Here is a 13725-nt window from a genome sequence, read left to right as displayed (position 1 = left end):
CGAAATAGTCTCTTGGCTATTTCTAGCAGCAGCGAGTACCATTTCTGGAACATTGTTGAGTTAAAGTCATTCGAATTAAATTTAAAATTGAATTTGGAATGAATGGATGAATAATATGTGCATAAATTTTACAAAGAATTGTCCATTCCTATAAATAACCTACAATATAAAATCTAGTTTTGCATAGTGATATATTGTGACGGTTTTCTTCTTTTCATTATTATAAAGCTAAACTCAATTATCAAGATGACATCGCCTGCGGTTCCAAAGGTATCTAAACGTAAAATTTTTGTATGAGTAATTACAATTAAAAATGGAGCGTAAAATTTGTATATAGGTTATAACTGAATGAAAAATGAAACATTTTATAGAAACTAGTTTATTGCTGTACGAATTAAAGGATAATAAAAGTGAAAATTACATCTAAAATACTTTATTCATTTATTTATTTATTGCAATGGTAATTGAAGATATTAACATAATTATAATTTTTAGGTTTCACTTGTGCCTTCGATACAAGAATTCAGTATCAGAGTACCAAAGTATGTAATAAAATAATTACTACATAATTATAATAACTACAAATTACATATAGAATTAATATTAAATAAAATGTTGTCTTTTAGAAATAACAAGAAAAAGCACAATGTGATGCGCTTTAATGCCACATTAAATGTTGACTTTTCAAAATGGACTCAAGTGAAAATGGAACGTGAAAATAATATGAAGGAATACAAAGGAATAGAAGAGGAAATACCAAAATTTGGAGCTGGCTCTGAATTTGGACGAGATGCGAGAGAAGAAGCAAGAAGAAAAAAATTTGGTATTACAAGTAGAAAATATAAACCAGAAGATCAACCTTGGATTTTAAAATCTGGAGGAAAAACTGGGAAAAAGTTTAAAGGTATAAGGGAAGGTGGTGTGAGTGAAAATGCTGCATATTATGTTTTCACACATGCTGCTGATGGAGCTATAGAAGCATTTCCATTGCATGAATGGTAATTATTATTTTATTATTTATTAAACTTAATCCCTGCCTTTCGGCTTTGGACGACTTCCGGTTTACATACTTTCTTACATTACTACTTAAGTCACTTTGCAGTACACTTATGCTACCTAGTAATACGACATATGTTACATTGCACTTTGTTATTTTGCCCTAACCCTTCTGCCTGTCGTTCTCGAATGGTAATTAATTTGCTTGAGTATTAAACCGGAATTTATTACAATGTTAACGCATACAATTTTTATATTCAGGTATAATTTTCAACCAATTCAAAGGTACAAAGCATTGAGTGCAGAAGAAGCAGAACAGGAGTTTAGTCGTAGAAATAAAGTAATGAATTATTTTTCACTGATGTTGCGTAAAAGACTTAGGAATGATGAGGAGGGTGCAGATGATGAGGAAATGTTAGAAGGTGGAAAAGGGAAAAAGCCAAGTAAAAAGGAGAAAGATTTAAAAATATCTGAAATGGATGAGTGGATGAATAGTGATGATGATGATTCAGCTAGTAATGACGAAGAAAATAAAAAAATTTCTGATGAAGAAGATGACAGTAAGAAAAAAAGGAAAGGCAAAGGTGAATATTATTTCTGATATTGTTAAGAAATGTATGTGCTGCTAATTATACTTAATAGCGGTTTAGTTACACGTTTCTTTTATTTTTGTTATTACTTAGATGAGATATGTTATACACTTAGTCTGTGAAATACAATGCTGTAATATATATTGAATGTGTCATATGCAATCAACGTGTTAAGATAATTTAATTTTTATTTATATAGTTAATGTTATATAGTTGTATTTTGAATTTATTTTATTATAATAAATAACTTCTGTATTTGTTATTATAGACAGTTAAAATATAAATTGAAATATTTGTATTGTAGTTGCTGTCAAGAAAAAGAAGAAGAAAAACGCTTCTGATGATGAAGCATTTGAAGAAAGTGACGATGGGGATGAAGAAGGTAGAGAATGTGATTACATTTCTGACTCGTCCGATTCTGAATCAGAATTGGAACAACAAAAAGAAATTAAGTCAGTTGCGGAAGAAGATGCATTGAGAAAATTACTTGCTTCTGATGAAGATGACGATGACGAAGAACAGGCGGATAAAAAGGATGGTGAAGAAGAAAAAGACGAAGACGATGAACATAAAGATAAGGATGATAAGGTAAATTCAAAATACTAAAAATTATAATAATGTTTATGTTAATTGAAATATTTATTCCGTTTGTTTACTTTCTTATAAAGGATAAAGATAAGGCCAATAAAGATGCAGATAAGAAGAAAGATAAAAAGAAAAAGAAGAAACAATCTAAGAAAAAGGATGTAAAGAAGCTTGCGTCAGGAAAAGATTCTTCTAGTGACTTTTCCAGTGATTCAGATTCAGGATCTGATACAATAAAGGAAAAAGATAATAAAAAGTCTAATAGTGCTCATAGTTCAAGGTCTGCAACTCCTATACCAGCTGCGATGTTAGATAATTTAAAAAGAAAACAATCTGGATCTCCAGATTTATCACAAGCAAAAAAATTGAAATTGGATAATTTCAATTTAGTACCAGTAACTTCTTACATTCCAGGAGTCAGGTATGTCGCTTGCTATTATAAACAATTAAAATTGTTCTCCGCATAATTTCTTCAATTTTGAAAATAGTATTTTATATATAGATCTATCTTTTATATATCTTTCTCATCTATATATAATTAAAATTAATTAATAATGAGATTATAATTTTTAATATACTATGAATTAAGCTAATGTTTCGTTTAAGTTAAGGTTTCGTCTAATCTAATCATTAAGCATGGTATCTAAATATTAAACATGCGAAAAGATATTTAGAATATAATTTTTTAAGTAAAAGGTATTTTTGTTATGTTGCAGTGAATCCGGCATCACAGAAGATGCAGTAAGGCGTTATCTTATGCGTAAACCAATGACAACAACGGAACTTTTACAAAAGTTCAAATCGAAGAAAACTGGTCTTACTTCGGAACAATTAGTTAATGTGATGACTCAAATACTGAAGAAGATAAATCCAACTAAGCAGACAATAAAAAACAAAATGTATTTATCTATTAAAACACAATCTAATTGACATTTATGTAATGTATTTCATATAATAATAAAGTAAATCGAATAAAAATTTTCTTTTATTTGACAACAATCAGAAATAGTAAAAAATATTGCGATTCCCCGGAATTTTGAGAAATCGAATCACATTTCGGAATGAGCTTTTTTAAATACAAGCACTGTATATGATTTTAGAGTGTTTGTGTTTTTGAATTTATTGGGGCAGAAAAAATTTAATCTTTCAAATATGCATGTAAGTGATATACAATAAGAAGCAAAAATATAAATACGTACCACAAGTTTGATAAAAAAGGGACGATAATACCAGCAATCGTTCGATTGATCGATAAAGGTTAAGGCAATTATAAGATAAATATAGTAGTAGCGGTTTTTGGTATTTTATGACATATAGACCGAATACGACGTACATTTTTATGCACCTCTCTGTCGGAAATAATCTGCGGCCTACCATTTCTTGTAAAATTTGGCACACCACCATAGTTTCGTTTTTTTTTTATTTTCGAAATTATCATTCATACTCGTACCATATTTCTCTGCGATTTGCCGCAGAGATAAGCCATTATCACATAAAGAAATGATACTGTTTCATTTTGTGCATCCCAGACTGTATAGTGTGGGAAGAAGGTAAGAGAGAGAAATTGAAAACAAGATTAACAAAAAGACCACTGAATTATGAGAGGAGAGTGAAGAACAGGACGGAGGACAATATAGCGAATTGTAAGAAATGTTTAAAAGAGAGCAGAGTAAGAACGGTTGACAAGAAGAGGTTGAAAGAAACAACAGAATAGATCACTTCAAGGAATTGCTTCAGTCGGCAGAAAATATTAAGGGTAAGAGAGAAAGAGTTGCAGAAGCAAAGGTGATGTAGTAAGATACAAAGATCCAGATTGCACACGGATTATGCCAAAGTTAAATAGGTACATATGATCTAGTGAAAAACCTAAGCTAGAGTAAGATGCGGTAGCACGGAAAACACGAATAGATTTTGCTAAGACACGTTAAGACATTGGTTGGAGAAATGTGAAGAGGTGAAGACGGCAGGAAAACAGAGGCAGAGAAAACAGTGAAGTGGTTAGGGAAGGTAAAAAGGGTAAAAGGATAAAAGGATAGAAGGAAAGGAAGATAGAAGATGCAGATGGAGTCAGAAATGAGCAAGGGGAAGAGAGGAGGAAAATCAAAGAAGAGAAGTACCTAATTACAGGAAACTATCGAGTTGGTAACTAAGTGATTGCGGATTTTGTCATTACCACCTAATGATAAAATCCACAATCACTTAGTTGCCAACCCAATAAAAGGAAACAAGAAGTAGTGACTGATGCGGAAATTGGAAAGACTGTTGTTGATAATAACCGTAGATATTTGTAATGGTAAATTACGTGGGATATTGAAAACTATAAAATTATTATAAAAATCGTAAATGAACTCCTATTCAAGACTTCCAGACTGAAATTATTTATCTATTTGTTTACTGTTCCGTTTCCTACCGTTTATTCACTGTTTAGTCCGTTTCTGACGAAATGTGCAAAACTGTAAACGTGGTTTCAAGTCTTTATTCTTATAAAATATTCCGTATATTGTTAATACAAATGAAACTAAACTATTATAGTTTGTTTGACAGATTCACCTCGTAATTACAATTAGCTAATCCTTACCGATCAATCGAATAATTGGTAGTATTATCGCGCTTTTCATAAGACTAGCGGTCTGTTTATACACTTTTGCAAATCATTGTAATTTTTCGTTTCAAGAAAAACATGTCGGGATTCAAAATTTGGAAAAATCGTTGGCTATATTTAAAAAACCCGTATCAGACCATGATTCAAGTTCTCGGAATACTCGGGAATTACAATATTCTTGAGAATGCTAACATTCTGGGGGATTCCAATATTTTTGAGCTACGAAATACTTAAATACGAAAAATTTCATTTATTATTACGTCACATTGAAAGAAATAAAAAAAAGATTGCATCTTCAATATGAAGTAATTGCGAAGCGATGGAAATCATGTAGTGGAAGAAAGTCAAATCGTTTCGATAAACACGTGGCTTGGTGTTTATCAGTGATGTAGTAAGAATAACATATTCTGAGTTTGACCTCACTGACCCATGTAATATCATGGCAGTAATACAACTTTATTTCCAAATAGACGTAGTTATGCTGTATTGCAGTATGTATTCTTCTCTTGCCACTTTATTATTGTAGATTCAATGAAGTGAACACACGTTACATTGATAGGAAGTCTTTTTGTATTTTTTACGCGATTATATGGTGTCACATTAAAGGCTTTTTAATTACGCAAGTGCGAACTCAATGTGAATTTATTAATAGTATACTTCATCATGTCTTCAGCACGTTGTATGAATGTAAGTAGTGCGCGCTATAAAATAAGAACAGATACGAATATATATTTTCTTGTATATGTTAAGAATCGATACCGCAAAATATTTTTCGCAGAATTTAAAAGGCAAAATAATAGCAATCAGAAGAGAAGATCAATCAGTATGGGAAAGAAGAGCCCCTTTGGCACCTGCGAATGTTCGCCAATTAATTAGGGCAGGAGTGAAAGTAATTGTACAGCCTAGTAATAGAAGAGCTTATCCTGCACATGCTTACCAAGCTGCAGGCGCTATACTACAAGAGGATATTAGTCCTGCTTCCGTCATTTTTGGAGTTAAACAAGTTCCTGTGGATCAACTTATATCGAATAGAACTTACTGTTTCTTTTCTCATACTATTAAGGCGCAAGAAAGTAATATGCCTCTTCTGGATGCTATTCTGGAAAAGAATATACGTTTGTTAGATTATGAAAAGTTAACAGATGATAATGGACAAAGAGTGGTTGCCTTCGGGAAATATGCTGGTGTAGCTGGTATGGTGAATATATTACATGGACTTGGATTAAGATTACTTGCGTTAGGACATCATACACCATTCATGGTAAGATCACATTAAGTTAAGAAATTTACTGTAACAATGATAATTATGTTGGAAAGTATTTTATGCAATTAAATTTACTATTATTTTATCATAGATACATATAGGATGGTAAAAAAGTTTCCCTTTTGAAAAACATGTAAAAAATTTAATAAAACGAATAAAATTTCTCAAAGAATCTTCTACTTTTATTTAATATGTAGCTGTTGGTTTAAAAATACGTTAATGTATAGGGCGAGTCTCGTAACACGACGACTTCAAATAACTCGTAAATTATTCGCCATACGAAAAAAAAGGTTTCAGACATTAACTTTGCTTTTTTTATCGGAATATCACGGATATTGGTTTTTCGATGGAATGTCTAACACTTTATCTCGAATTTGGATAAAGCATTAAATTTTACGTAAAAAAATATTGTACGAAGTAGCGTTCAAAATTATTAATCACTGTGATATTTTGAAAAAAGTTTTGCACATTTTTAGTAGTTAGAAAAATGCTAGCGCGCACACATTTAAATCGGACGCGTATACTGCAATTAGTAAATAAATAAATTAATAAATATGTATTTATTTTTATATATTTATTGTTTGTTTATAAATAACGGTCATTATTGTTTACTAGCATATTGGTCCAGCACACAATTATAGAGATTCCGCTATGGCAAGGCAAGCTATACGAGATGCAGGATACGAAATAGCATTAGGTGCTATGCCTAAATCGATTGGACCATTGACTTTTATTTTCACTGGCAGTGGCAATGTAAGTCAAGGCGGTCAAGAAGTTTTTCAAGAGCTTCCACACGAATACGTTCCACCCGAAATGTTGAAAAAGGTTGCCGAACATGGCGGTAAGCGTTGCATATTTATATATTTTACTATTACAATTTATTTCATAATAAGTCTGTAAATATTAGAGATTTGTACTTTCCTCCAGTTCATAATTCAATAAAAAAGTGGAACAACTCATTTGAATGTCAAATTAAATTAATATCTATTTCATAATTATCGATTGAAGAAAGAAATTGAATTTGGAGTACTTGGTACTAGATACTGAAGTTTAATTGGATTACCATTGATTGAATATGAGATTTAAAAAGAAAGAAAAAAGGGAGTTATTTAAAAATATGTTCCATTTATGTTCATCATGTTGTTTTCATTAGTGGTAAACGTTTGAATCACGAATCCAAAGCACGTTTCACTTTTAAATTTTCTATAAACGCATAAAAATCCGCAGTCTAGACATAACTATTAATTCTTAGCACGTAGGAATTATGACAATCTTGAAGAATCGTACTCTTCTCGTTTATACTACAAACTTTGTATATATTGTTTAATCGAAAGATGAAAATTCAGTGAATTTTTCTGGGCCATTATACGTGGTTTATCTTGTGTATAGTTAGTCACAAAAGCCTGTAGATAAGATAGATATGTAGTAAAAGCCTGTAGAAAGGCTTTTGAGTTTGAATGAAAGGCAAATGAGTTTGTTAAAAGTCGTGAATTAAGACACATATTCATTTACTTTCGTTTCTATCAAGAAGGAAGGAGTAAAAAGGAAATAGAAAATACAGTGTTACAAAAATTACATACACCTGTTACCTCTGATTCCTTTGATTCCTTTATTTCTATATTTTTTAGAAATACACCGACAATAATTATATCGTAGGTAGAAATAATATTGTGACAAATTGCGACAGGTAAATCATATACAAAGAAAATTCCGCAGGTATATGTAGACTTTTGTAACTGGCTGTATTTTATTGTAAATATCATTGCATTTTAAACAAGAGGCAACATTGTTTTAGATACAACGAAGATATACGGATGCGAGGTAAGACGAAGACATCATCTAGAAAGAAAAGATGGAGGTGGTTTTGATTCTGATGAATGTGACAAGCATCCTGAGAGATATATTTCCACTTTCAGCAAAAAGATTGCACCATACGCATCGGTGATAATTAATGGAATATATTGGGCTGTTGACTCGCCTAAATTGTTAACAATACCAGATGCAAAATACTTGCTAAGACCAGCTTATACTCCCTGGTTACCATCAAGTGTTGGTGCTCCTTCTTTACCCCACCGAATGTTAGCTATCTGTGATATATCTGCAGACCCTGGTGGCAGTATCGAGTAAGTTTAAATTTATTCAATATTAATATAACACGTATATCGTTTACTTAAGTGACTGTTTTATAATATAACAGATTTAGACATTCACACCGATCTTTTTATATACTATATATAAAAGCCAATTCGCGAATTCATAAACAATTCGTAACAGTTAAGCTTCGACATTCTTAAGTTCTCCTTATACTTATTTTTAAAATGTTCATAGGTTCATGAACGAATGTACAACGATTGACACTCCATTTTGTTTATACGATGCTGATCGTAACAAAGATACAAAGTCTTTTAAAGGACCCGGAGTGTTAGTCTGTTCGATTGACAATATGCCGACTCAACTGCCAAAAGAATCTACAGATTTCTTTGGAAATCTTTTATATCCTTACGCGTTGGATATTATTCAGTCGGATGCGAAAGCACCATTAGAAGAACATAACTTTAGTCCAGCAGTACATGATGCAATAATAGCATCCAACGGACGGTTAACACCTAATTTTGAATATATCCAAGAATTAAGGTTACTAAATCACCGTTGTAGACATAAGGCAGACAATAGAGAAGCACAAAGCAAAAAGGTACAGAAAAATGATACTTTTCGAGTCAATTTTTACCATACTAATTTCATTCATCGAGTACCAATACATTATCTATTTTTATATCATCCAAATGTATATGTAATATCTGAATACTATTTATTATTGTTACGTTTATTATTGTTACGTACTCGAACTTGAAAGTTATAGACCCTATCTTTTCTCGATTAAAACAATTTTGAAGAATAAGGCAAAAGATCATTTTCATAAAAGTTTCCAATTGACTGTGACTACATATTTGTACATATATGGACATATGAATTTTTGATCATATTAATAAGACAGTTCCTTGTTACTTCACGTCACATCTAATTTCATTGTGCAAAACAGGACGATCACGAAGTAACTATAAATAATTCAAATAAGATGTTAGTCAAAGGTAATTAAATATCAAGTAATATATTAACAAGCATTGTTTTGTAAATAGGTGGTCGTTCTTGGCGCTGGACACGTCTCGGCCCCGTTGGTTGAATATTTACATAGAGATAATAACATACATTTAACTGTTGCATCTCAATTGAAAGAGGAGGCAGACGTATTAGCAAATAATTTCCCCGGGGTAGAACCGGTTCTGCTAGATGTAATTGAACGTCCTGATACTTTAAACGACATTGTAAAATCGGCAGATGTAGTGGTTTCATTGTTACCGTATTCTCTACATCATGTTATTGCGAATGTATGCATACATGCTAAAACTCACCTAGTGACTGCGAGTTACACGAATGAAGATGTTAAAGCTTTACACACAGAGTAAGTGGCAATTAAATAGATATTAACAAATATGCAAACAAATATAACAAAATGATATTTATAAATCGTAAACAGCAATATTTATTAATATCAAAGCAATATTTAGAAATTATGACAATTTAAAATGAATATACATTAACGTGTTAATTACTAGGGCTGTTGCATCAGAAGTGACCATACTTAACGAAGTAGGGCTTGATCCTGGTATTGATCATTTATTGGCTCTAGAATGTTTTGACAATGTTAAACAAGCTGGTGGAAAAATCGAATCTTTTGTATCTTGGTGTGGCGGTTTACCCGCTCCAGAATGTTCCTCTAATCCTTTACGATATAAATTTAGTTGGTCGCCACGTGGAGTGTTGCTGAATACATTATCATCGGCTAAATTCTATTCTAATAAGCAAGTAAGTCCATCTATTATATATCTAACTATACATAAGTAGACAGTCAAATGAAACATCTGTACAAATAGAACAAAGAATAGTAGAACAATGCATAAGAAGCATTCATGAAAATGCTTTATTCTTTTGGAGAAATGAAATCAAAGTGTTTGTAAATTGGTCGAATTTGCGTTAGTAATTGATTAATGCATATTTGAAGCCATCTGCTTGGAATTAAATGTTTGAAGCATTCTAGAATCGAATTCGACTGATCGTGACTAGATTATGGGTAAATAATAAAGTCAATTCAAAAAGTCGCATCTGTATCTTAACGATGATTTTGCCTAAAATAGGCAAGTGTTCGCAGCCCATTTTTTATTACATTTTTCTGACACTACAAACAATTTGGGATAGTAGCTTGACAGTGGAAAAAAGGAACAACTTGTCATTAATGCCGATTATCCTGAAATGATATTAATTCGTTGATATGTCATTGGAACATTTCCTTTGACAGAAGAAAACTTAGAAACATGTTAGCTTCAACGTATCTACGTTAAATCATGAACCTATATTCTACAAAGATTTCAGAAAGCATTGATTGAAATGTTAATAGAATCATGGAACGAAGAACGAAGAAATTCAACATCTACCAAGCTACACAAAGTCAGATCAAGTAACACTAACTCGATTAAGAATAGCTCATATAAATTGGATACATTCCTACTTTATCACCGAAACTGAACCGAATATTTGTGACACTTGTGGCATACTAAACTCTTTTGAACATATCCTAATCACCTATTTTAAATACGTTATTGAATGGGTATAGCATGGGCTAACTAATTCGCTCAACATGCTACAAAAGGAAGACTTCGGCAAAAGAGCTCTACATTTTCTGCAAGATATTGATTTATATATTGGTTTAGACATTGGTTTATACGATCTATTACAGATACGTTTTGTTCCATAAATCATTCTCACTGTGTCCAATAATGGCTTTAAGAAGTACATGTAACCTTAAACACATACTAAAAAAAGGAAATGTATATATTTCCTAGATACAGCAAGGATCAATGTTTTCTTTGTCACTGCAATAAATAAAATGTACATACATATAAAGTATATTAATTAAAATACATGTTAACTTGATCTTGATCGAAGGATTGGGAAAAATATACAATTAAGTATTACGTTATGTATTAATAAATTTTATTTTTCTATTGAAGATTGTAGAAATAGAATCAGGAGGAGACCTTATGTCCGCCGTTCAAGATTTGGACTTTTTGCCCGGTTTTGCGTTGGAAGGTTTTCCCAATCGTGATAGTACAATTTACAAGGATTTATATGGACTCAATAATGTACAAACAATGCAGCGAGGTACATTAAGATATAAAGGTTTCTGTAACACAATACGAGCCTTACAGTTTCTTGGACTAACGGATCTTAACCCACACCCAAGTTTGCATCCAAATGGTCCAGATATTACATGGGTATGTAAAAGTGACATTTATATGTAAATTTAATAATGGCAACTCTTTGGTTAATAATGAGTATACTCGTCATAGAGAAAGAAAATTGCCTTTTGCTATTTAAAGTATAATTTAGGTAAAGCAAGAAACATATTCGCAATTTTAACACATTTTAGAATAATAATGAACTAAACATTAATAAACGAAATGGAACAGTTTAGTTAATAAACAGAACGTAACAATAAAAAATTACTAAGAAAGAATTTGCATGCAAAATGACAGACTTAATTATTCTACTCGTAACTTGCAAGCAAACAGTTGCGGACTATTGAAACACAAAAATGGCTGTAACTGTGAAATAAGATCCGATAGGACACACGTGGATTTTTTTCATTGCTTTTGCGCCTCCTGCGCGTTTTCTGAAGAAGAAGGTCAAAATATCCTTGTACGCTGGCAAACCTCTTCACACGAACGAAAGCTTTTATGATCGTAACGTGAATGCTCTCAGAAAACTCTGCTATTTGTATTATTATATACCCTGTATATGTATATACACGCGCTACTCGTTGTTGTCGTATATCAAGTTATCACTTTTATCATCAAAATGATCTTGACCTCTCGTTGTTTAGACCGTCTAAGCTTGCTTTGTTAGATTACTATATATATATAGTATATATATATATATATATATATATATATAGTGTATATATATATATATATATATATATATATATATATATATATATATATATATATAAATTATATATATATATATATATATATATATATATATATATTTATATATATATATATATATATATATATATATTATATATATATATATATATATATATATATATATATATCTTCTAATCAATATTTTCATTTTGTCTTAGCTCGTAGAAGTACTCTTTCAATTTTCTGACATCTCTTGCTGAGAACCTTGCACAGGAAGGAAACACTCTATCATTTTATCTCTGATTATTTTAATAGAGTAATGCATAATGTAATGAATTTTTCATACCTTAATAGCTCCCTTTCCGAATATTCTATGTATATCAACGGAATGATAAAGTAGAATCATAAAATGATTCCACATGATCTTTCCTGCTTTAAACGAAATGTATCAAATTTTGTATTTAACATTTTCAATATTTCAATTACTAAACTACACATCCGAATTTAATTCAGAACGTGGTCATATAATTAAGGTAAACAGAACATAAAGAGAAATGGTCTGCTTTTTCTGCAAGAATAATTTGAAACATACCAGTAATATACACCTATGTATTATACGCGTTACAACCTTTTTTAAAATCTCGATGCGATACAGTAAAGTTATGATATTTGGCAGATAAAACTTCTTAAATTACTCATATCGTTCCGCGGAAGTGTTGTTTCTTTTGTTGTCTCTATTTTAATTTTCCATCGATCTTACATAGATTACCTAAGTTTAACTTTTTATTGTTCTAGAGAGTATTAATTTGCAATTTGCTTGGTTTGGCGAATGATAATATCTTCTATGGAAATTTGAAAAGGAAGTTGGCAGAAATGCTAAACTCGGAAGAGAGCGTAAAAGCAATTGAAGATTTGGGACTTCTTGAAGAAGATTTAGTCTTGAAGTTGAATACGCCTCTTGATACTTTGACACATTATTTGTCAAAAAAGCTGTGCTATGATCAAAATGAACGAGATCTAGTAATTCTGAGACACGACGTTGGAATACTCTGGCCAGACAACAGAAGAGAAAACAGAGGAATTAATTTGGTGTTGTATGGCGAATCACAAGGATACTCTGCTATGGCGCGCAGTGTTGGGTATCCGACGGCAATAGCAGTTAAAATGATCCTTGACGGTATAGTTCTTCTTTTTCCCGTTTATTCTAAAAAATGTTTCTTCGTTCAGTATTACATATCGAATAATAAGAATTACGATTGACATTTGTTATTCCCTTTAACATAAAGGCGTTCAAAATTATGTTTACACAGAACGTGATACATATTACAATTTTATATATCCACGCATATGTATATTTCTTATACTTTCATTCCATGTCATCCTTCTGAACAAATTTTAACATATAATTTAATAATAATTTCAAAGTACATTATTTTTCTTTTTCGTTAATAGGTGAAATTCAACAACGAGGAGTAGTCTTTCCGTTTACCCCAGATATTTATCGACCAATACTTAATCGATTGAAAGCTGAAGGAATAGTATTTTTTGAGACATCCAAGTGGATGTAACATCTTTATAATATTAATAACAAGTAATTATGAATATAATGTATAAATAAATATAATTATTAACTTATATAAGTTAACTTTCCATTGCCACTCTTGTAATATAAAGCATACGAAAACAACAGCGACAGAATTG

At 31.1% G+C, this 13725-nt stretch overlaps 2 protein-coding genes across 2 annotated transcripts; both read left to right on the top strand.

Moving 5' to 3' along the window:
* Positions 1 to 153: 153 nt before the first annotated feature.
* Positions 154 to 3130, top strand: LOC117242721 (general transcription factor IIF subunit 1). Its single transcript, XM_033509624.1, has 7 exons — positions 154 to 270; positions 496 to 542; positions 627 to 998; positions 1258 to 1580; positions 1891 to 2174; positions 2255 to 2592; positions 2888 to 3130. The coding sequence occupies exons 1-7, from the start codon at positions 247 to 249 to the stop codon at positions 3099 to 3101; spliced, it is 1602 nt and encodes a 533-aa protein (XP_033365515.1). The 5' UTR covers positions 154 to 246; the 3' UTR covers positions 3102 to 3130.
* Positions 3131 to 5119: 1989 nt separating this feature from the next.
* On the top strand, positions 5120 to 13659 carry LOC117242720 (alpha-aminoadipic semialdehyde synthase, mitochondrial). The gene is made up of 10 exons (XM_033509623.1): positions 5120 to 5460; positions 5552 to 6034; positions 6653 to 6878; positions 7833 to 8160; positions 8366 to 8729; positions 9175 to 9497; positions 9652 to 9901; positions 11104 to 11367; positions 12820 to 13201; positions 13477 to 13659. Exons 1-10 carry the CDS (start codon positions 5437 to 5439, stop codon positions 13590 to 13592), a joined length of 2760 nt encoding a protein of 919 aa, XP_033365514.1. The 5' UTR covers positions 5120 to 5436; the 3' UTR covers positions 13593 to 13659.
* The last annotated feature ends 66 nt before the right edge of the window (positions 13660 to 13725 follow it).

This window comes from Bombus vosnesenskii, unplaced genomic scaffold (genome assembly GCF_011952255.1).
Source record: "Bombus vosnesenskii isolate JDL3184/JDL3185 unplaced genomic scaffold, Bvos_JDL3184-5_v1.1 scf7180000016275, whole genome shotgun sequence".
NCBI lineage: Eukaryota > Metazoa > Arthropoda > Insecta > Hymenoptera > Apidae > Bombus > Bombus vosnesenskii.
Note: the sequence above shows the minus strand (reverse complement) of the source record. Positions and strands in the feature narration are given on the sequence as shown.

Excerpts from the sequence above, each read along its gene's own strand:
- LOC117242720 (XM_033509623.1), top strand. The coding sequence starts at position 5,437 with ATGTCTTCAGCACGTTGTATGAAT. Across the intron at positions 5,461-5,551 it reads CTTCAGCACGTTGTATGAAT|AATTTAAAAGGCAAAATAAT; the intron begins GTAAGTAGTGCG and ends TATTTTTCGCAG. Across the intron at positions 9,902-11,103 it reads AATTCTATTCTAATAAGCAA|ATTGTAGAAATAGAATCAGG; the intron begins GTAAGTCCATCT and ends TTTCTATTGAAG.
- LOC117242721 (XM_033509624.1), top strand. The coding sequence starts at position 247 with ATGACATCGCCTGCGGTTCCAAAG. Across the intron at positions 543-626 it reads TTCAGTATCAGAGTACCAAA|AAATAACAAGAAAAAGCACA; the intron begins GTATGTAATAAA and ends GTTGTCTTTTAG. Across the intron at positions 2,593-2,887 it reads TCTTACATTCCAGGAGTCAG|TGAATCCGGCATCACAGAAG; the intron begins GTATGTCGCTTG and ends GTTATGTTGCAG.